This window comes from Varanus komodoensis, unplaced genomic scaffold (genome assembly GCF_004798865.1).
Source record: "Varanus komodoensis strain SLA01 unplaced genomic scaffold, ASM479886v1 scaffold10, whole genome shotgun sequence".
NCBI classification, from domain to species: Eukaryota; Metazoa; Chordata; class Lepidosauria; order Squamata; family Varanidae; genus Varanus; species Varanus komodoensis.
The window spans coordinates 12,580,709-12,604,340 of NW_025335269.1; the positions used below are offsets into that span (position 1 = coordinate 12,580,709).

Consider the following 23,632-nt stretch of genomic DNA (forward strand, 5'->3'; position numbering starts at 1 on the left):
GCAGGTACATGACAGAAGGAGCGGCCAAGCAAAGTGAGGCCTGGGGTTAGTCTGGCTTCCCACGTGTGCATTTGGTTGTAACATAGTTACTCCCTTGGAGGCTGATGTAGCATAGCCTTCCCCAACCTGGTGCCATCCAGGTGTGTTGGACTGTAATTGCCATCATTCTCAGGCAGCATGGTCTGATAGGAATTGCAGTCCCACACTCACCTGAACTCTGCCTCAAGTCTTGTACGTGTTTTCAAGAGCAATTCGAATATTGTGTAATTCAAAATAGCTCCTCATTTCCCACAGATGCCTCTGGGCCACATGGGGCTGGATGCAGGCTGAGGCCTTCCTTGGCAGTGCATCAAGCCACTCACAAGGTGGTGTCCAGGGCAGTTTTTCAAATTATCAGATGTGCCCAGGACCCCAACGGTTGTCTGCCCCTCATTACGAGTGAGTGAACGGATCCACACAGTGGATCCACATCAGAAGGCAAAAAAGAGCCAAAACCATGATGAGCCTTTTAAATGATCCCCTGAAAATCACGAGCCATATTTGCATCCACAGTTCAGATGGCTCATTGACTGGGATAGAAGAGTGCCAGGCAAGAAGGATCACATCTGATGAGGAATCCCAAAATCTCCTGTGATTATTTTTGAAACATCAACAGGCACCATTCTTGAATTATCTATTAATCAGACAGTGATGCATGAAAGATGTTGAGAGTGCACACTTTCCAAAATTAGACCACTACTGTGTTCTAAATAATGAATTTATTATTGCAGCGAACTTTAGAGGCAAAGCCTTTGGTCAGTGGTTTCCAAGGTCTTTTCCGAAGATCCTTTATATACGTATTGCATGGATCCGCAACAGCAAGTACATCTCCTGAAGGGGCAGTTTGCCCATCCTTGCTGTCCTTGCCCAGCATGGCATGGGCACAAGGAAGTGTTGTAAAGCATGCTATGCTGTAGGCTATGCTCTATGATATTTTTTTATTTATTTTTGATTTATATCCTGCCTTTTTCCTGCAAAGGGCACAAGGCAGCTTACATCTCCTCCTCCATCTTATCCTCACAACAACAACCCTGTGAGGTAGGTAGGGCTGAGAGTCTGTGACTGGCCCAAAGTCACCCAGTTGGCTCCATGGCTGAGCGGGGACTAGAACCCAGATCGTCTGAGTCCCAGTCCCAGCTCTTCACCACTACACCACACTGGCTCTCACCGCCGTTGCCTTCTTTGGCTCTGCCCATCACTGAAATGTGTCCCTGTGAGCTTCTCTGAAATGTAACCCTGCCATAGGGTGCACTCCTAATTCATATGTTGCAGCTGAGAAGCTCAGGATGCTGGGCAGTTCTCCACGTGAACTCCAGTGCTTCCCAGAATCCTCTGCGACACAAGGCATTATGGGACTCATGTGCAGACATCCCAAAATACAAAATATGCTGAAAGGCTTGAAAACCACTAGTTCTGGTTATTAGAAATGCACAACTTCCAAACCCATATATCCTTTTGAAGGAAAACAAAAACTCTGCAAAGAGAGAGCTCTTTTATCTATCAGAGTTTAAGATTTTTTCTTGGGATCTCATCTTTCCCATTCTTCTTCAAATAAAAAAGGGGAAGCTTCTCTCTTCTAAATTACAGTTTTAATGACATAAAGAATTCTCCGAATCCCACTTAAAGATTCTATGGGCTCCTGAGACATTTGTTATATGCATTGTAAACCTTGAGAGCAAGACAACCTGTCTGGTCATATGTTTCTCTTTAGTTCCCAACTATGTGCAGTATGCATTACACCACACTTGCCATAAGAACATCTTGCTCCTCCTCACCCCACCATTTATACTCTGCTCTGCTGCCCGTGGCTGATGGGGTGGGATAAAAGTCCAATGACAAACAAACAAGAGTCTACAATGTTATAGCATTCCTTTGCATCAATGCAAATTGAATAGCTATTCATAATATTTTACATCTTCCCTGTTTAATGACAATTATTTTCCATATTAAGCACATCAAAAAACCCAAGAGTTCAGTCTGGAAGCTGGGAACCATAGTTTGGCTTTCTTCCCTTGAATGGGCATTGCATATGAAAGTGGATTGCAGTTTATGGGCCTTTGTCAGAAGTGGTATTCGCGTATCAGATCGCAATTCAACTCAGTTATCCATTTTGAGGCTTTCTTCTTTCTCTTTTTAAGAGTATTCGACCTCCACTGCTTAAGCCAGTGTGTTTACAACACTGTGCAGCAATAAACTCTAAAACAGTTCCAAAATAGCAAACAGTAAAATGATAGAATCAGGTCGCAATTTTAGGCAAATGTATTTGCGACTATAGTATAGTGCTATATAGTATCATACTATGACTTTTCTAGTTTTCCTCTGCGCTCTCACTGGAAGTGCTTTTTTGTTCGTTTGTTTTGTTTTAGTGTAAGGAATCTGTAGTATTTCATTGTAAAAGCAAGAGAAATGTTTTTTTTTTCCTTTCTTCCCCCTTTTCGCTTATGTTTTGGTGCTAGTCTGCTATATCAGAGTGCCACCTAGAGATTATGTTGTGGAAAAGCAGGAAGGAAATGCTCTTTGTTTCCAGCTTCAAATACACAATAAAACTGAAAGCAGATACAGCTCATTAGCAGGCTTGTAAAAGAAAGTGCTTCCTCTGTTTGTAAGTAAGCCGAACTGAGTTCAGTGGGACTCGGACCAGGTACCTCTTTGCAAACTGAACCACACTGAACTCAGTGGCACTCCGAGCCAACATAAAGAAGATAAAACTGTACATGAAATAAATTGGCTTTCAGAGTTACTGCTGAGCTGTGCTACCTTGATACAAGAGATATGAAGTTTTAAGTATTCAACAGCTTTTAGAAACATGAATGCTGTAACACAATGGGATGATGCAACCACTTTCTTTTCAATACTTCTGATTCCGACATACACGTGTGAGTGTCTAAGTCTCCTGCTGCTATCAAATAAGACAGATCAAGTACTATAATTAATTGGCAAAGAACTATTTGGGTTTTGGGTCTTTTCAAAAATTTGTATGAGATACACAGAGACATGCAAACTCATTCATCTATCCCTTCCTATCTGTATAACTCTTACAGAATTCTTGAAAACCAGCTTGTTTCCAAGTCATGATTGGTTTTGATCTGATTTAATAAAGTCTTGCATAGTTCTACAGCATTTACACATGAGTAAATTGCAGTTTTCAAAGAAAAAGTAAAATCTTGTCTCAGGGCAAATGATATTCAGATGCTATTCAGAAGTATGTGTCACACAGGAAAACACTCATATAATGTTGTAACATAGGACTAACCAATTGAGTGAAATGCTGTATCCCACAACAGTGATGTGTCACGAATGTGTAAATAAATGCAGTACAATATAAAGCTTTGAATTCCACTAAGAACTTGGAAGTGTTCTTAAGTGCCAATGAGAAAGACCTCTGGGAAGTTTTAGGCACAGAAAGGTAAAGTTTAAATTTTCTGTTCTCTCTTTTACAACTTTAAAAACTTATTTTGGAAAGTTCATATGAGGTATGCCCTTATCCGTCAGGTCATGTGAAATGTTCTTTTTTTCAGTTTAAAGTAAAGTTTAACATTTAAATATATTTGTTAATGGTAATGTTAGGTGAATTATGCTAGCAATGTCCATTTTAAAGATTTGATTTCGATCAGGAGTTAGGGATTTTCCATGAATACTGTATATGTGCTTACCCAGTGTGTTGAAATGCTTCATTCCAACCCTTATTCCAGGCTCAGTTATAATTTAAGCTGTTGATGAGTAGTTGTATAATGAAGCTTGTGTTGAATATGTATGTACAGTACTTAAATGGTGTAACCAGAGTTGCTAAAAAAAAAAAAAAGTGAAACCAACTATACTTTCTAAGTACAGCAGCATCACAATTTAGGAGATGAGATCTAGGCAGCATATGTAAATGACAAGGAAGTCCCTTTCTTTGTATTCAGTGTCAGAAAGCATCCACTGCACAAACAGAGGAAAGAAAGGATAGGACACAACTTTTCTGGCTTGTTCAAATGATCTGTATGCAGAAAAAAAGTATTTGTGTTCTTATTTCTTCACCAAGTTCTACTGTGTCTATTCCATGTTTCTGTTCATTGCCGTGCTTCCTCTAAATTGAGATTCTTGGTTGTCTTGGCATTTAAGAAATGGCAGAGGGTATCACCCATTATGAGGTAGACCTGTTTATGAATGAATGAAATGGAAGGCAAATCGAAAATGTTTGAGACCCTGAATCTGGTTTCTTATTTGAGGAAATCCCGATAAGAATTTTGGAATACCAGACATGAGTCTCAACCACTTTAAATAAACACACAGTTACAGAAATTAATGGAAATCCATTATGTCTAGGGGAAGGTCTGGTCCATAACATTATATTTTTCAATTCTATCACCATTTTGCAGTAAGCGCTACTGCAAAAAAAATACCTTCCATGTAATCAGGGACACTTTCAGAAGATGTTAAGCTGGAGCCTGGACTAATCTATTGAAGTTTATGACCTTAGTCATCTTTTACTCAGCTTTAACAGAGGCAAAATTCCCTCTAGCAAAACTCATGGATTTGCCTCAAGTTGTTACAATTGAGAAAAGGCTTTCTGGTTTGGCAGAAGCCCATAGATTTGGCAGTGCTGCCTAATTCCCAATGTATTTGTTGGCAACTTTTGCAAAGAACTGCAGCACAGAACTTGAGAATAGAACACAGTTAGGTGCTTCTTGGGCCTTTCAGTGCCTCTCTGTTTCCTGCGGCTTGGAAATACAAAATATATTAAACGAACCTAAATAAAGATTTGTTTCATTTTCTTCAGATCTCTTGCCAGTGTTGATAACCCACAGCATCTAAAAAAAAAAAAAAAGACAACCAAGTGGAACCTTTCCTCAGCTTCATTCAGAACACAATCAACATATTTCCCCTCCTGTTTTCCCTCTGCCCAGGTCACACATTATTAAGTAGCGCTTCCTCAGAGTCTATTTAACACCTTCCACAACTCATAAGAAGGTGATTAAAAACTCTGTCTTTTCCTCCCCTCTCATTCACACTCGGTTTGGTTAACCTGAGGTGCTTCGAAAAAGCTAGGAACAGAAAAAAAGCAAAGATGTTGAAGCTGCAAAAAAGAAAAGGGGGTGGAAAGGAGAGGAGAGGAGAGGCAGATGGAAGCCCAAGACAAACGTTGCAGAAGAAAAGATTTAAAAGCAGAGGTGGGTAGGGCAAAAAACATGAGTGGCGAGATATAAACGAGAAGTGTATGCTCGAGTGCAGTGAGCATAAGGAAGGCAGCCTGTCAGAATATGGGTTGTTCCTCCCCCTCCTAATCATAGGTTTTACTCACAGACAAAACTCCCTCCCTCTCTCATTCACTCACTCACTTTAGGCCAATCCGTCCTCCTCCTCCTCCTCCTCCTCTTTCTCTCTCCTTTTCTCAGTGTGTGTTTCTCCCACTCTGAGACAGTCAGAACTCCTCTCACTGACATTCAGAGACATCTATAGCACTTACTGAATTCAGAGAGGGACCCTCCAAACAAAACTTCACAGAAAACTTTTTGTTCTTCCAGAGCATTTACTGAAGAGGAAGCAAGGAAGAAGAAGAAGAAGAGGGGAAAAACACCAAACCAAACAAACTGTGTGAGAAGTGGTGTTAGGAAAAGCAGTGCCTTTTCAAAGGGAACCACCACAACTGTTGCTGCCAGGATGCCTTTGCTTCTGAAGAGAGGATTTTTGTTGGTGCTTTGCTGGATTACAGTGAGGAGTTCCCCGACCCCAGGATCTGAGGGGCACAGTTCAGTCACCGCTTGCCCATCCTGTGCCCTTGCCACGCTCTCAAAGGATGTGCCCAGCTCCCAGCCTGAGATGGTGGAAGCAGTCAAAAAGCACATTCTCAACATGCTGCACTTGAGGGACAGACCGAATATCACCCAGCCGGTCCCCAAAGCGGCACTTTTCAATGCCATCAAGAAACTCCATGTGGGGAAAGTGAGAGAGGATGGTTATGTGGAAATAGAGGATGACATTGGGAGAAGAACAGAAATGAATGAACTTGTGGAGCAAACTTCAGAGATCATCACATTTGCAGAGTCAGGTGGGTGCTCTTACTGGGTGGGGGTGGGGATGGGGGCAGGGAGGCACCCCTTGGTCTCGGTCAGCAGTGCAATCAGCTTGCCTTTTCTTTGCAACCGGAATGCCTTCTGTGAGGCTACAGGTTGAGGGAAGGGAGAGAGAGAAAGCATGAAGCAATCTGGGTCTCTATAATTTAACCTTGCCTACAGATGAGCTGCTTACACTTATTGCACTCAGCCAGCCAACTAGTGGGGAGAGATATACCTATTGTGGCTTGAAATGTTAAGTGAGTGGGTCCTTTTTCTTACTTTATGAAAAGAATGGAGCAATGCTAAATTACTGAGGGTGATGATTCAAAATGAAAGACCGAGCCAGAAACAGACAAATTGCAATACTCTGTTAAAAAAAAAAAGGGGGGGGGGAGGCTAAAATTAATTTCTGAACCAACACACTGTAAAACCTGCCACATTGCCTGTATTTTTAAAATAATTGTGACTCAATTCACAGCAGATACTCAGGGCAGTAAAAGTGTTAACAGCTACTGTCAGTAAACCTCAGTAGTAACTGGGACAAATAGTTGTAGGCAATCCAAATTGTAATGCTGACTTTTGCACACTGGAAAAAACAGAAAAGAAAGATGGTGTTCTTAAGAGTTCCTCGCTAAAGAATGCAACCTTGATCGGGTGTGTTTTGAATTATTCAATTGCTCATAAAAATAAAAGAGATTGTCCTGGACATCTAGTCAGGAACTGCTCGCATTTATATCATGATGCTCAGAGAATTATTTAGTTTGCCAATATCAAATAAAGGCAGACTGAAAATTTGGTATGTGCATATTAAGATCTGGCATTTTTGATAGGGGCTGTACACACACACACACACACACACACACACTCAGGTTTACCTGTCTGATTGTGTGATCTACATAGGTTCAGAACCGCTACTGAAAACTTCCAACAAATTAGTTGTGTTGCCGAGTTAAAGCATTTTTTCTGTTGCCAAGACAGCTTGCAAAGAATGTCATTGTTTTGCTCAGCACAGCATATGGTAGGCAAAGTATGCACAGGGACACTGAACATTTTTGTTTAAAACTTTGCTGCAGCAATATAAACAATCAAGTCAACTCTGAGTTTCCAGTCCTGAAAACCTGTTGACTCAGATGTTCTGTTGCAGGGAAAAACATGCACAGAAGCGTGTAGGGTTTAAGAGCAGACATTCCTGGTGCTAACTGCATGGCTTCTGACATGCTAGAAGATGTCCCTGTGGTCAGTGTCTGTGCCAGGTTGCCCTTACCAAATCAGCTATTCGCTCGGAAGAGGGGTCATTAAAGAACCATGTAAAAAAAGTTCATTCTCCATTTCCAAGGATGGGTAGAATGCTCCAGTGCTTATGATCATCAAAAGTACTTCTGGTCTGACTCACTTAGGCAAGGAGCATTCAGAAGCAAAGACATGACAAGAGCATCTGATGGGCAGACGGTAGATCTAGCTTACCACAGCACTCTCTCTAAGCAGAGGGGAAAGACACATGGAATGAACTGTGGTTTTCAAACACTGTGTGAGTTCCAGCAGTCTGAACTGTTTCTGCTTAAAACAGGCTCTAAAGGCAACTGTGACATGCTTAAACGGTGACACTGTCCAATTGGCTTAGAGCGTCACATGATTAATATTAGCCATGCCATTGCCCAGAAAGTGGCCAATAGTCCATCTACTCATTTTTTTTTCCAGTAACAAGCTACCAAGTGTTCAAACCATTATATTTTCTAGAAGCACTAGCACTGATGACATTTATATCAGTGCCAGCCACTAGGGATTGAGAAGTTTGGGCCCTTTCTTTCCCCACTTAAACCCCCAAGCAAACACCTCTCTCAGAGTAAAATTGCCATCTATCTACATTTTAGCTTCCTTTTTCCAGTATCACCTCCTTCTCCATGGCAATATTCTCTACATTTGGCTATCAAGGAAACTTACATACTTATAAACTATATTATTTGAAATTACACATGCTGTAGCTGTTAGGAGTTATTCACTTAAGGTTCCAATGGCTGGTTGAATTAATCTCATAGATATGGCTGTATAGTAGCCTTCCCCAAACTGGCAACCTCCAGATGTGTTGGACTCCAGCTCCCATAATCCTCAGCTACCATGGCCAAGGCCTATGCTGGCTGTGTATGAAGTGAGTTGGATTTCAATACATTTGGAGGGTGCCAAGTCTATAATAAGTCATTCTATAAGCTCAGACACTGTCTTTTTTCACCTCCATTTATAGTTCTTGCATTGCGTGTTTGAATCTTAATTCTCCTAGGGTACAATCCTATGCATGGAAAAACTGGAAGAAATCCAACCAAGAGTCAATGCTGGCTGGAGACTGCTGGGAATTGTAGGATTCCCCTGCCTCCATCTAAACATGCCTAGTTCTGTACCCTTGAACACTTTTGTTGGGTAAAGGCATACATGCAATTTCCCTCTTTTGCAATGGTGAATGCCAGATTCTAAAGTAGCAGTGGTATCTTTTTATCCTACCTTTCGAAGTGAAAGAAAATCTAAGATCATGGTTAAGGGTTAGCCTGTTGAAGGACAGGGCTTTACAGAGGTTCATGAGTGACCCACGTCAGCTCCAGGATATGTTCCGCATCAGGTTGAGCAAAACATTCTGTTATGGGAAATATTCTTTTCCAGAAGAGGATGCTAATACTGTTGTTGCTCAAAGCAACCATTGTCTAAAAGGGAGGCGGTAGAGAATCAGTGAAAATGAATGGAGGCATGCTTGCAAGTTGATGAAAATAAATGCAATCTATCTGCGCCCTCTCCCCATGCCCAGGGGACTTGATCTAATGTAATGGTACTTTTGTTCTCCAGAATTAGGAGCTATCACATTCACTAAATTAGAAGTGTTTCACCTTTTATACAGAGGCACATTCCAGATGCATGCATGCAGGCACACGCCCACACACACAAATGAAAGATTTGATTAACAGCAAGCATGTGTACAGGTTATTCTTTTGTGTTTGGCTAAGATGGATTAAAATCAGGGGAGGGGGACTAAAATGTAATATTCTGAAAGATATAGTGAGCAGACAGTGGGAATAAAGCTTGAAGACTAATATACTGAATTCATCCCAAAATGCAGGTGTTCTCAGACCCAGGAGATCATATGAAATTCTTGGCAGGTGCTATTAAAATTCCAGGCAGAACTTTGTGAAACTAATAACTTTCAATATGGATAAAAGATTTGTGGTGTCAGGGAAAGCGGGATTCCTGCAAGCCATTAGAATTACAGCATTTATAATAATACCATTAACAAACTGCAGTTGACAAATATTTATGACATTTCACTAGTAAGAGAATAGAACATATTTAGATCAGTTTTTCAGTGAGCACAAGACTGCCAGAACTCTTGTACTTAAGTAGACTTCAGGGAGAAAGAAGGAATACTACTTGTCAAGAAGAACAAATGGCTGATAATGGTTACAATATCCAGTGATGAATTAATTGTACTGGCTGCAATAGGTTGGCTTCAGGCGTAACCTTCCTTGGAGTGGACATACTGAAATCAGTGGAATTAAAGATAATCATGAGTAACTTGAGTCCTATTATTTTCAGTGGGTTTCCTGCAAATATGACTGAACCTGGAACCAACCCTGCTTCTTTAATAGCTAGAGAGCTTATCAGCCAATTTAGCAGTTCATAGGACTCTTAAATTTGCCATCAGGGCTGCTAATGGATACTGAACTTGTCCTGGGATTCTGTAATAAACTACTGGCAGCTCAATGAGCAATAAAAATATAAAGGCTGTAAATGAAAATTACACATGAATAAAGAAGAGATAGTATTGACATTCCAGTGATTATGATCAGTGGTTAATCAAGCATGAGTGGAAATTGTGATACAAGCTTATATCAGTTGCAACCTGAACCTAAGTGCAGAAATAAATAGGACCCATTGAGTTTAGTGGGACTTACAGCCAAGTAAGTGGGTGTAGCCTGCCTTAGATCTTTTCTACTTCATTAACACTTGCCAGCAAAAAGAATGAAAAGAAAACCAGATACATCTTTTTAAATGGATTCACAGTAAAGCATTGAAAGGGGCCAAAGAGTATCACTGATTTAGGTCTACCGAATGAGGATTTCATTCATTCTTTAAAAAAAAAAATCAGTTATGCGTTTCTAGAGGTTCTGCTTTCTAAATTGCATATAAAAGCAAAATGCCACAAGAGGGCATACTCGAAAGGATTTTCCCCCTCAACTTCATGCAAGTTAACCTTGATACAAGATGAGTTTCTTTTTACCCAGTTGGCTCAGAAGCATGAAGACTGCCCTGCTTATCTGCTACTTCTTCAGATTTTAGGTTTTCCTCATCCAGCAGAAATTTACAGTTTGGTGGGCTGTGGGGAGAATGAGAGGGAGAAACAGAAGGTGAGGCACCAAGGGAAACACAGAGAGAGAAAACATAAAGTGGATAGGCTCAGAAGCTGAAAGACTAGACCCTTATTAAGGTCAAAGCGGTGGAGATTTTTTTTACACTATATGCTGTGGTTTATATGCTGGGCTGGTCCAATTTTGTTTTCCTTTTCACAAAATAACCCGCTCTCCCTTTTCAGTTTGGCATTGGTTTTTCAAAAGATGCCTTGCAGCATGAAGATACTGTGCTGAAAGATCATTTGAATTCAAGGGAATGTGAATTCAGCTTTTCATTTGAAAACGGTTCCTTTTTAAATCCGACTCTGAGGGCTGCACAGTATAAAAGGCATTGGAGAAGGGTGTTGTGAGAGAATAACATGAGTCCCCAAGGGTGCGTGCACACTCTTGTGTGCCCATATAGGTGAGCATGCCCTTGCAGGAGCATCTATAAATAGTGCTGGATGCTTGGTGTTGTGTAAGACATTACCTCTTGGGGAGGCCATGATGATGAGTTTTGCTTCGCCCTTGGTAATGATCCGATCACTACACAGAGGCATTTCCCCTCAGGCAAGCTTGGCTTACAACCATGAAGTGTTTCAAAACCCTCCACCACTTTTTCTTTAAGAGAGACATTCCTTCAATCATCAGGCACCACTTGCATGTGCAACTCTGTTCATATTAGTGATCAGCGCATGACACATGGTGCTTGTCAGTTCCCACTAAGCAGAGGTGGGAAGCCATCATTTGGACCTGTCTGTGTCTCCTGTAGGCCTGAGGGAAGGAGACGAGGCCTGAGCCCAAGGCTTTGCCTCTCTCACCATCCTCAGTTGGCCCTTTCAAAGGCAGAACAAGCACTGACCTGCAGAGAGGTTAAGTAAAATGGAGCTTGCCTGCTCTTCCTAGCTTTTAAGTGAGCAACTGTGGGCAAGTAAGGCCTGTTTCAAGGGTTATATTGCCTTCCTTCCTCTGTAGCACATTTAGATGGGCTGACTCAAATCCATTTCTGAACCTCAGTTTTCTCTAAACCATTGCTTCTTGGGTTTCAGACCCTGTGGGGCCCCTGTCAGGTTGTAGCTGAGGGAGAAAATTATCAGGGTAATTGTTTCACAATATTGCTGCCATGACACAAGGCATGTGTCCAAAAGCCAGTAGTGCAACTAGGATGAACCACAAATGGCCAGCCAGAGAGGGGCAGGTGACTGCATGAGTGGCAAACAGACCCAGTAGTAGCACCTGATTCAACAGCAACAACAAAAACCAAATTATAGTCAGGGAATGGCTGGCCAAGCATGCACATGGTTACAGATGCTCTTTTATTTTACACACACATGCACACATACTACTCTAAACAAAGTGATGCTCATTCCCAATTTTTTTCACATCAAAGCAGCAGAAGCAAACTCCATTTTCTTCCTTCAATTAGGTGGGCACCAAGAATTGAGTGACTTTAAAATGTGAGACTGCACATGCTCAAAGTAATATTATTATTTAAAAAATCAGTGAGCAATAGTCTAGAGTGATCGAAGTAGCTACAATGGTGTGGCTGGAGAAGAAAAATGTTAGTTATGCACCTCACATGGGAAATAATATACATGGCTATTTAAATGGTGAAGGCTTATGATCATGAAGTTCACAGTCTAAAATTGCATAGCTGAACTACTGCAGAAAGCAGGACACTGATGAGGGAGGCAGTAAGTGCTTCAGGAGCCAATGGAGAAATGGAAAGAAGTGAGCAATGTGAACAAATGGGGAAAAGGTAGCCGTATGTTAAGTTCCCACAGGGCATCTGTGAGGAGAAATAGGGCACTAAATAAATATGGCACATACACATGATGTGGTGTGTGACTGTATGTGTGTTGATGTCAATGTGCCTATTTATATGGCCACACAATTGCAATTCTTCTTCTTCTGGATGTTTGTATTTTGAAAGGGGAGAGGGGTGCTTCTCCATCAAACAGATCACTATCATAGGATTTGGAGCCAACCCCAAGTTAAAAGTAATTTAACATTTTCAGTTCACTGTTGTGAGCTTAAGGTTGAAAGTTCAGTGAAAACAATGCCCACCCATGACTGAGGAGTCCTTCTAATCCTAGGACATGCTTTGCCAAGGGATTTTCAATCACAGTTATCTAAGGAAGGGGTGTATTTTGATAAAACTGAATCTCTGCTCTTTCATTTCTCAGGTGCTGATTTGTTTAGTATGTAGAAAAGTTGTTTAGTAAGTAGAAAATGCTAGATTGGGGTGGCTTTGAGTTTTGTTTATTCATAATTTTAAAATCTTACTTTTTAGTTCTTAAATATTTACTCAGTTCTTTACTTAAAAGTGAAAAAATTGTTGCCAATCTTCACTATTAGGAAAAAACAGAGTGCCAAATCACTTTTCAACTATCTAACTCCCCAGCCCCTGTAGTTATCATTTTGAAAGTGGGTAGGCTACTTGCCTGGGGACAACTCTGTCATATTTGCTAGTTTCATAAGACTAGTTGGGAAAAAAGGGGCAGGAGGAAAAGGGAACGAACAATTTCTAAACACATCCTGTTTGTGGACCTATTCCCCATAAATTACTGAAGCAATCTTTTTGAAACTTTACAGGTTTTTAAATGTACATTTAAATGTACAATCACATCCAGGCTGTTTGTCTGTTTCAGAACAGTCTGCAAGGAAAATTGTGGTATAAGTTTGGCTACTGCCAAAATGAAAGGACTCCTGCACAAAACTCCCTGAGCCTGCTCATCTGCAACTTGGCAAACTTGATTCCCTGAGAAATGGCAACTAACCCTGCAAATTCCACCCAATCCACCCCCCGCTCTGAAACCCTCATTTAAAAAAAAAAAAGATCAAAATATAAAGACACACAACATTAAAAAACATTGCATTTATTTTTCTGAAATTTGCCAGGCAAAATTCACTCTCAAGGAGAGATTATGTTTGTAAATACTATTCACTTCTGCCAATGAGGCAAAAAAGTTGCCACAGTCTAGAAACATTGAAACATAGAAACAGAGCAAGTCAGAAGGGGTCTCCCAGGCCATCCAGTCTGACCCCTGGCTCCAGCTGGCTCCGTTCATGACATGCCCACCATGTGCATGTCCAGCCTATCCTTGAACAAGTAGTTTCCATGATAATCAGTGGGATGCACCACGCTTCCTTCCCTCAGCCACCCATTGGTTGGTGGCTTCCTGATTTATGGAAAAGTGCTTCTTCATTCTAATTCCCCATTCTGATCTGGTCATTTGGGGGGTTGCCCCCCAAAACTCAGAGGATATATTTGACTGGTGCCCCTTCAGCCCTGGTGGACTTCACTCCTCTGAGAACTTCTCTAAAATGGAATGTGTCCCTCATCCTGGAAGACGTTCTGTACCACTCCCTTAGAGCAACCCTGAGGGTTCACCTTGAGGGTCGCACTGCATTTTCAAGAAAATCTTGGGGGCTTTATTCCAGAGGTGGGCAGGGCTGAAGGCAAAAAGGGGAAGGGTCAGAATTCAAAAAATGGCAGCATATTTTAGCTGATAGCTGTTCCTGCCTGTAACTACACCATGGAAAAGGTATTTCAACTTTTAGAATGTGACATTTACTGAGAGAAATATAGCACGCTTAGGAATCATTGCAAATATTTGTATTGATTGATTGATTAGATTTATACGCTGCCTTTTTTCTTACAACAAACTCAAAGCAACTTGCATCATTCTCCTCCAGCTGCTCTCAATCTCATCCCCACAACAACCCTAAGGGGTAGGTTGGGCTAAGTGTCTGTGACTGGCTCCAAGTCACCCAGCTGGCTCCATGACTGAATGGGGACTAGAACCCAGATCACCCAAGTCCCAGTCCTATGCTCTTAACCCCTATACCACACTGGATCTCAGGGAACGTCAGTTTGTAACTAAATAAACTAGATAGACTAGAAGTTTAGTTTATAAACTAGATTTAGTGTAGCCAGCAAGGGCCAATCCATGGCAAGTATTCTGAATGGCCATATCTCAATAACCATCCTTCTAGTATTAAAAAAAATGCACTAGTTACTCATTTTCATTCTCTTTTAGGGGGAGTTGAAGATCTAAGACAAGGGCATGCTTAAATGCAGTTGTGCTATTTTCATAGTGTATACACATACCCAAACATAGCCAAAAATTATGCTAGTGTAAAACCAACAGCTTACCTTATGGGGGACAAATCATTTACTTACACTGCAAAACAGAGCAACCTAAAATAAACTGGAGTGAATAATGAGCATATTAAGTAGCAGGGCCCTCTTATACTAAATGGTTTATCCCTAGCCATATGTAACAATCATACAGTGCAGTCCTGTATATGTCTACTCAGAAGTATTGCCCTGCAGAGTTCAGAGGGGCATACCCAATGTATGTATAGGGCGTATAGGAATGTAGCCATGTATAAAGGGGAACAGAATGGCTTCTATTCTGGGATGTGGTGAGACATCATAACTTATTATCTCTTGACTCTTGGACTATTTTGAAGTATAACTCTTTAATAATTTTATGATTTGCACACCACAGTTTTTTTTATAAACTGCAGCTGATACCAGAAGAAAATGTTATTTACAATTAATGTTTTGATTAGAAAATTACAGCTGTACAGGAAGAAAGTGGTGCTAAGCTGATATTTCAGAGAAAACATATTTCTTTTCCTCACAGCTCCAAAACTTTCTCCGACTATGCTCCACCACTTTTTTTTCTGACAGTCCCCACTTCTTTTGCCTCAATGATGTGCTATGATGTCAGGTCCAGGCCATTGAGAAAAATGCAAACTGGTGGCCAAACTGTCAACCCATTGCTGCTGCTTCCACTTAAACTGGCAGCACAAAAAGTTTTAGGAAAGAAGCTGCATGATGGTCTCTGCTAATGGCAAGTTTTACCTCCAAAATGCCATCAGAGAATTTCTCCACCTGCACTGTAGTTCTCTCAGTTGCTCTGACCACAAAAAGGGTGGAGAAATTTGAGAGGCTTTTGAATGCATTTCCAAAAGAAAGAGACACAGTCCCAAAATGCAGGAAACAAGTATGAGAGCCAGTTGGTGTAGTGGTTAAGAGTACATGACTGGGACTTGGGCAATCTGGGTTCTAAACCCCACTTGGCCATGGAGTTAACTGGGTGACTTTGGGCCAGTCACAAACTCTCAGCCCCACCAACCTCACAGGGGTAAGATTGAGAGCAGCAGGAGGAGAATGAGGTAAGCCACTTTGCATTTGTTGTAAGGAAAAAGCAGGATATAAATCTAATAGAATAAATCTAATAAACAGTTACCATGAGCTTCCAGTTTCAGAAGTAATAGGAAAGAATGTGTTTGGCAATCTAATTTACACAAAAGTGTTAATCAGCTATATGTTGGCTTGGCCCAAATAAAAGTGAAACAGGATTTTCTTTCATTTTAAAATTGAGATTTGTCCAAGCAGAGACCTTCTTAACTTGAACAATTCTAATATCCAGATTATTCACACCTGAATTAGCATAAAGTTTCCTTTTTGAGTTCACCATCATTTCAAATATGTACTTCATAAAATATAGCCCTGACTTCTGATTTGGCCCTCTCTGATCCCTGAAATCATACCCTTGCTTTAAGACAAATTGCAACATTTATACTTATGTTCTTTAACATATTGTGGATAATAACTTTGTAACAATCCTAAATTGTTGTGGATTATAATTTAATCTTAGTATTAGAATTAAAATTTCTGCCCGAAATGTATATTTGAGATCTAGAATACTTGTAGGAACAATGCAATTTTGGGGCTACAAACCAATGTGAGGTCACATTTCCAAAAGTTCTGATTTGCAGGAGAAAAGTGAGTTTCAGTGCTATTGCAAACTAGCCTTGACCATCAGCTGTAAATATCCAGTCTTCCCATGGTGACAACCTGGGTGTGTCACTTCCACCACAGAGATGTTGCCATGCATGGCACTGATGTCAAATAATGTAGATGCAAGATTTGCATTATCTGATGCCTCTCTTTAATAAGAGAGTATCATGCAAATTTGGCATAACATGCGATGCTTGCTCCAGGGTGGGAGAGATGAACTCACTCCTAACCAAAGACTGCTTTGCCTGGATAATCGCCTGAATTGCTTCTGCCTCTTCTCTCTACATCAAGACTGAATCCTTAAATCCTGTTGGGTTTAGGGATGGGGAAAACTCATTTGATTCATATATTTAATACAAACTTACATTACTTGGCACTTCCAGACAAATAAGAGTTGAAGTGCAGTTGTCTTTCAACATTTATGTTTCTCTGAATTTTGCAATGGATCAAATAAGATATACAAAACATGTTTATTTGGGGAAAAGTGCACAAATATGTATATAGTAGTGAAAAAATGTTAAAAAATGCATCATATTAGGAGATGCATGTTGGGCAAAATTGCTTGCAAAATGCAAATATTAGGAGAAATGCGTGCGTGTGTGCGTGCGCGCACACACACACACGCATATATAGATTTTCATGGAAATGTTTCCTCTCTAAGTTTGGGACACCCAAACGTAAGACTGAAAAATGAGAAAATAAGAAAGACCAAAATGGTCAGATTTGCCCATCCCTAGTTGTGTTATCAATACATCTGATGACAGCTAGAGCTTCACTGAGACTTATGGAAAAGTGTTTCACTGCATTAAAAAGCTTCCCAAAAGAATTTAACTGTATGTCTCCCCTTGACTAGGGAAGCTGTTAGGTTATAAAGCTATTGCTGCAGCTGAATCAGAGAAAAGTTATCATGGCCTTCTCACTGAGAGAGTTGCTTTCTAATCCTCTTCTGAACAATGCTTCTCTGTTTTGCCTCTAATATCGTTTTAAATATCTGGATAAATAAATATAAAGAGCTGAAATAGCTATTTCCTAGCTTGTGCTTGTGCATGAGCACTGTAGCTTGTGCTTGGAGAGTGTTTTGTGGATATGCTTACTTTCAATTCTCTCAAGGAACTTGACGAAATTAAAGGCCCTGACATTGAAGAGAAAATTGAATACACATAGCTGCACATCAGATATGATTGAATTAACTGTACAGCTCCCACACCCACCAATCTGTGAAGCTAATAGCTATGTATGTAGTGGTTTCCCAAAGTTACATATGGAAGAGATGTTTGTACACACACTGTGCACAATTGTGCAGTTGTAGATATTAGGAATATAGTCCATGGCAAGTTTCATGGATAACCACATCACCACCACCAACAGGAAAAGGTTAGCCGCATAGAATGTGGCCATCCAGAGAAGCTAGTAAAATGCTTCTTTTCTGTTGTAAAGCTAGCAATATAGGAACATCACATCCAAAGGGGATCTTGTGAAGGGAAGATTCACAGGTTCAAACTGAATAGTAGTTCAAGTAGTTTTGCTGCACAATTTCCCATTCCAGTGTAGTCAGCCTGTTGTTCCAGCTGAACAGGGAACATTACTGTGCATTTCAGCTGGCTGTGTGCTGCTTACCTGAAGCTGCTCTTGGAATGCTAGGCCCAAGTATGATAACTGAGAGCCAACTTAAACAAGGTGGCAGGTGTGTGCAAAGTTCCATGTATTTAAAGAGGCCTTACTCTGTGCCTAAGCCAATATTTGCATATAAAAGAGCCTATGACCAAGAAGGAAGGCTCAATACAGAACCAAAAAGGAAAGGCACTAAATGCAACAAGCAAGCACACTTCTGTTTTCAGAAGTGCCAAATGATTTTTTTAAAATCTAGGTCCAATATGTTTTGCAAACAATGGATTGTGTTAAATGTTAATTCTATTCAGAGCCAGCTCCAAGGTTTTAAGGGCTCTTGGTGGAAACCCCTAAAAAACCCCACCCCTCAGTGGGCCTCTCCCTCAGCAAATCTTCCTTTCCACCACAAGTTTCACTAGCCACTTTTGCTTATCCTTTTTGTCATCATTGCTACCATTTGCTTGTTGAATATGCAGAAAGCCAGTCAGTCGTGGAATCCACTGCTCCTTCTCACCACCTTCGCTGTTGGGGCCAGAGTGAGAGGAGGGTAAACAAATTCCAATGGAGAAGAAGAAGAGCAACACCAGGGCTTTCACAGTGGGATCCTGCTGGGATGTGAGCCTTTGACAGTTGCCCCACCATGCCTACCTTTGAAGGCCCTGGTCCTACTCAGAGTAGAATTATAGGTGAAACTCACATTGGGCATGACTATGTAGTCCTTGATGCATTCCTGAGAGAGTCAGTGAGTTTACCATTGCAGGTGGCTGTTTACTCTCAAGAAGCTAATAGAGTCCCTGAAATGATAGGACTGAATAATTTGTGTGTGTGACGCTTCTGGAGATAGTTTCTCAGCAGCTTATTTGTTCCAAGAAGGATGGCTAGCATGCAACAACTGCACGTCAGGACTGCAATGTGGATTAAGAAGTACGTAGAGTCTTGCCCAGACAAGTGTTTTTTCCATGCTCGGGGTCTCATGATGGTTGGCCTTTGCATTTATACCCAATGTCAGTGGCAGCAAATAAAACTTAGCGGAGAATACAAAGTGAGGCAGTATGCAGTGATCCTTCTGCAAGCTAGCGTTAGCAAAGCATCACAATTTTTTTTCAGTTGCACAGCCTCTGGTGTGAGTGCACTTGCACAAATGTTACATTGGTTAGATTCTCAGTTTGTACTAGTGCAACCTAGTTCCCACTGGTAGAATGATTCAGTCACTTGCAGCCCCTCTTGTTTTAACAGGCAGTGCCCTTGATGCTAGTTCATTAAAAAAGAAAATGAAGTGTTTTTCAGCACTAATTGGTTGCCCCCATATCTATCTTTTTCACATTTTAGGTCCTGCCAAGAAAATGCTGCATTTTGAGATTTCAAAGGAAGGCAGTGAACTCTCAGTTGTGGCCCAAGCTGACGTGTGGCTCTTTCTCAAAGTTTCTAAAGCCAATCGGAGCAGGACAAAAGTGACCATCCGCCTATATCAGCAGCAGAAATTGCCAAAGCGCAACTCGCAAGGTGTGGAGGAGGAAGCAGGTCTGAAGGGAGAGAGAGGTGAAATTCTCATCTCTGAAAAGGCAGTGGACACTCGTAAAAGTACCTGGCACATTTTCCCAGTTTCTAGCAGCGTTCAACGACTCCTAGACCAAGGCAAGAATTCCCTTGATGTGCGGATTGCTTGTGATCAGTGTCAGGAAACTGGGGCCAGTCTGGTGTTGCTGGGGAAGAGGAAAAAAAAAGAAGACGATGTGGAAGGCAAGGAAAAGGAAGGGAGCGAAAGCACCGGAGAAGAAGAGAAAGAGCAATCCCACAGGCCTTTCCTGATGATGCTTGCCAGACATTCGGAAGATCGCCAGCACAGGCGGAGGAGGCGAGGTCTTGAGTGTGATGGCAAAGTCAACATATGCTGCAAGAAGCACTTCTTTGTCAGCTTCAAAGACATTGGCTGGAATGACTGGATCATTGCCCCTCCAGGCTACCACGCCAACTACTGCGAAGGTGACTGCCCCAGCCACATTGCGGGTACATCCGGCTCAACCCTCTCTTTCCACTCCACAGTTATCAACCACTACCGCATGAGAGGCCACAGTCCATTCTCCAACCTCAAGTCTTGCTGTGTGCCAACCAAGCTGCGGCCCATGTCCATGCTCTACTACGACGATGGGCAGAATATCATCAAAAAGGACATCCAGAATATGATTGTGGAGGAATGTGGGTGCTCATAGGTTTGTGTGCAAGTGCGTGCACATGCACCTGTTGCACCCCTGCCCCCCAGGGGTTGGGACTGCCTTTCCGCCAATTCCAAGAAGACAATTTAAAACAAGAGGAGAAACCCAGTGAGTTCAGGCTTTCCGAACAGAATCATCCCATTTCTTACAGGAAAGCATCCCATGTTCAGATCAGAGACAAACAAAGGAAAGGAGAACAGCAGTGTTCACCAGGGCTTGGATGACAAACATTCAAATGGCGTGGGCATGGGTGGTTCCTATCCTATATGCTCCATATTTTATTACATAGTATTTTCACACTTTTCAACAACGAGGGGAGGTACGTTTCTCTCCTCTACGTTACCTATGCATTCAAGTCCTTACAGCAGTTCACCTAAAATGCAGCAATCTGGATGCTAAGTCAAAATGGTATTAAAAGTCCTAGAGAAGCCATGTGTATGAACGCTACATTCACTGGCACTTTTGCTCCCACTGATTTACCAAGGACACAGTGAGTGTGCGCTTACATGTGTGTGTGAGTGCGTGCAGATTTCTTATGGCATATGCACGCATAAAGCACACTTGTGTATATATATATTGGTAAAGGGGACAATAATGCGTAGGTGTACTCACCTTTATCTTCTGCACTATTTTTACAAATAAAACATTTTTTTAAAAAAAATATAAAGAAAGAAAGAAAGAAAATACAAAGTTACATTTCGTAAAGGTGCTTATGACATTAGAACTATGCAACCAAGTTGGTTTGAAACTGTTTACCTGAGAGATAAAGAAAGAAAGAAAAATACCCAGACGTAAATGGAAGTAACATGTTTAATTTTTGCTTCAATGAGAGATACTTGAAAGGAACATGTTTGTCCAGCTACTGGAGCCAAACATTTCTATATTTTGTAAAAAAAAAAGAGAGAAAAAAAGAGATTTTTAAAAAATTGTTTACTATTTGCACTACAAACAATGTTCAACCTGTCTAATCCTTATTTAACAAGTATTTTTTGAGGGGGGAGGGGTTATGGTTAGGGGTGGAAGGGAGTCGAGAGCTGCACTTATTGTGAGCTATACAAGAACTGCTACAGCACACAAAAATAGTTATTTTTATTATAATAATTATTTTATACCTTTAAAATAATAGATGTGTACACCAAAGACACTTGTGTGAGCCTCTAAACAGTCTGTTTTTAGCTAGGTTAGGTTCATAGGTTAGGATCTGGCTTAAAGGTCACCAGCAAGGTTGGTTGTGTTTAGAATGACATAGATGATTTCTAGATGAACCTGTTTGGCAACCTAAACACAAAACCGAACTCCGCATTTGGCTATGGATTTCAAACACTACTAAACCACTCCTCCCCAGTCTGGTGCCCTCTAGAGGGTTTGGACTTCAATTCCCATCAGCTCTACCCATCATAACTAATGGTCAGGAATTCAGGGATTTGTGGTCTAAAACATCTGGAACCCAGCAGGTTGGGGGAATGCTACCCTATATTGTCAAGGGTGTTTTGAATTAAGGTTCTATTTAAGGCCCAAGAATACTTTAGTTGTCAATCCTTCATATGTACAGCAGCTGTACACTGTTGGAAAACAACTTCCTGTAAAGGGGAATCTATATTTGTATATGTATGTATATATACAGTTTAAGCACTTCAGGCTACACTTTTAATGTTCTTAAAAACAATGAATGTGTGTGTGCCAAGCACAGTATATTAAATGTCTTTTTTCCCAGTGGAGGAAACCTATTTAAAAACATACCACTCAATATGAAAGGAATACGATCTTCAGCATAAACATGGAATAGTCTGGCCCAAATCCAGCTTTGCACCCTTCTCCAACCCTGCATCCAACGATCACCACAGCTGTATGTCCAGTATCTCTCAGGTAGCTTAAATCTATTATGTTGTTGTTAATACAAGCTGTATAGAGAAAGTGCATGAACCCTGATGATTGTGCACATTCATTTGAAGCTGTGGAGAATGTGCACAAATTGACTGTGTCAATAAGAGATGTTACGCATTGCCCAGTCAACATGCATAGTTTCCAAAATGGAGCGCACACAGACAATGTCAATCTGGAACTGTGCACATTGTCTTGTCAATGTATGTATTCTTCCCGTGGGGGCTAGGCTGTTGCCCAGGCAATGCCCAATATTTACATGCAGCTATGAATATTAATTGGACAAGGTATGACAAGTCTTTGATCAGTCCACATTTCCTAGTACCTATTGCTGATTGCCGGAACGGAGTGAGCAATATGTGAAATGTCCATGCTGTCAGCTGGTGCACATTCTCCACGTGGACATGAAGAATTGCTTGCATTTGTGCATATTTGCAAGTCAACTTGCATGCACCCTAGCCTGTGAGTATATAAAATGGTTAGATTGAAAAGGAATTCAAAAGGCAGTTAGTGCTGTAGCTTCTTGAGGCAGTGGGAGATTGGTTTATTTGTAACTCGTCAATCTGGAATCCTGAGCCTGGCAGTATAGCTCAGATGGACTTTTGTGTTAGTTAAGATGTTAAGTCCCTAATACAGCAAGTGTTTCTTTCATATGGGAGGCTATAAGCAAAATGTATCACCTCTGAGGGCTTTAGATAATGCTATGTTGGTAAGTTTGACTTATACAGGAAAAGCTGTGCAGCAGCTGACTCCCATGCAGTTGATGGGATGAGCTTAGGGGGCCTTCAGGCTAGAGAAGCATTAATGTTCTCCCTGCTTCTGGCAGAAGTCAAACCAATCAATTTTATGGCACAGCTAGGCCCTGTCAGTATTCATGGGGTAGCATGGTAGCACCTTGAGGGCAAGAAGGATAGCAAATCCATTTAGTCGGTGCCTTTTGCTTTCCTTCTCCATCTTCTTTTGGTCAGCCAGATCTCAGACGCCGTGATCCAAAGAGGATCGTATGTGTGCAGGAACTTTTTTCTGCATATAAATCGTCAGGATGCCAGTGTGGAAGTCCGCTGAGGGTGGGGGAAAGAGAGGGTCTGCCCTCCACACTTGACATGTGGAAATCACAGAGAGCGATAACTGTGCAAGTTGGAATAGTCAAGGCCATTCCTGACAATGTGAATCACCTGCCAGGTGGGGAGAATCAAGTAAACACCCTTTTACCTCCCATACATCTGTCATCACGGAACAGCCATTGTCAAAGGTGGTAAAGAGGCCGGGCAGGAGTTTTCTGTGGATGCAACACTAATTGTGCCACTTTATGCACTTGTGGTTCCCTTAGTCAGGGTCATAGTCTGCCATGCTTCTGGGTGCATTTGAGCGCATGTATGTCAAACTGAGATAACAAAATAAAGGGAAAAAGAAAAGAAAGTTTTCCACTGTTCAGTAAATAGCAAAGCACTTGCTTACAGACAAATCTAATGTAGTCCACAGTATCCAGCCTGCACAGTGCCATTTTGAATTTATGTAGGGTTTTAAACACCACTTCCTCTTCCCCTCCTCCTCTTCTTTTTACAGTTTGCCAAACAAAACAATTCCCTGTTAGAATTGTTGTTATAATTGGATTACATAATATGTATTCCATAGGCTATCCTGGCTTTCAGATTTAAATTATTCACA

At 41.2% G+C, this 23,632-nt stretch overlaps 1 protein-coding gene across 1 annotated transcript; it reads left to right on the forward strand.

Annotated features, from left to right (window-relative positions):
- Positions 1 to 5,453: 5,453 nt before the first annotated feature.
- On the forward strand, positions 5,454 to 23,386 carry INHBA (inhibin subunit beta A). Its single transcript, XM_044454158.1, has 2 exons — positions 5,454 to 6,070; positions 19,200 to 23,386. The coding sequence occupies exons 1-2, from the start codon at positions 5,683 to 5,685 to the stop codon at positions 20,078 to 20,080; spliced, it is 1,269 nt and encodes a 422-aa protein (XP_044310093.1). The 5' UTR covers positions 5,454 to 5,682; the 3' UTR covers positions 20,081 to 23,386.
- The last annotated feature ends 246 nt before the right edge of the window (positions 23,387 to 23,632 follow it).

Excerpts from the sequence above, each read along its gene's own strand:
- INHBA (XM_044454158.1), top strand. The coding sequence starts at position 5,683 with ATGCCTTTGCTTCTGAAGAGAGGATTTTTGTTGGTGCTTTGCTGGATT. Across the intron at positions 6,071-19,199 it reads CATCACATTTGCAGAGTCAG|GTCCTGCCAAGAAAATGCTG; the intron begins GTGGGTGCTCTT and ends TTCACATTTTAG.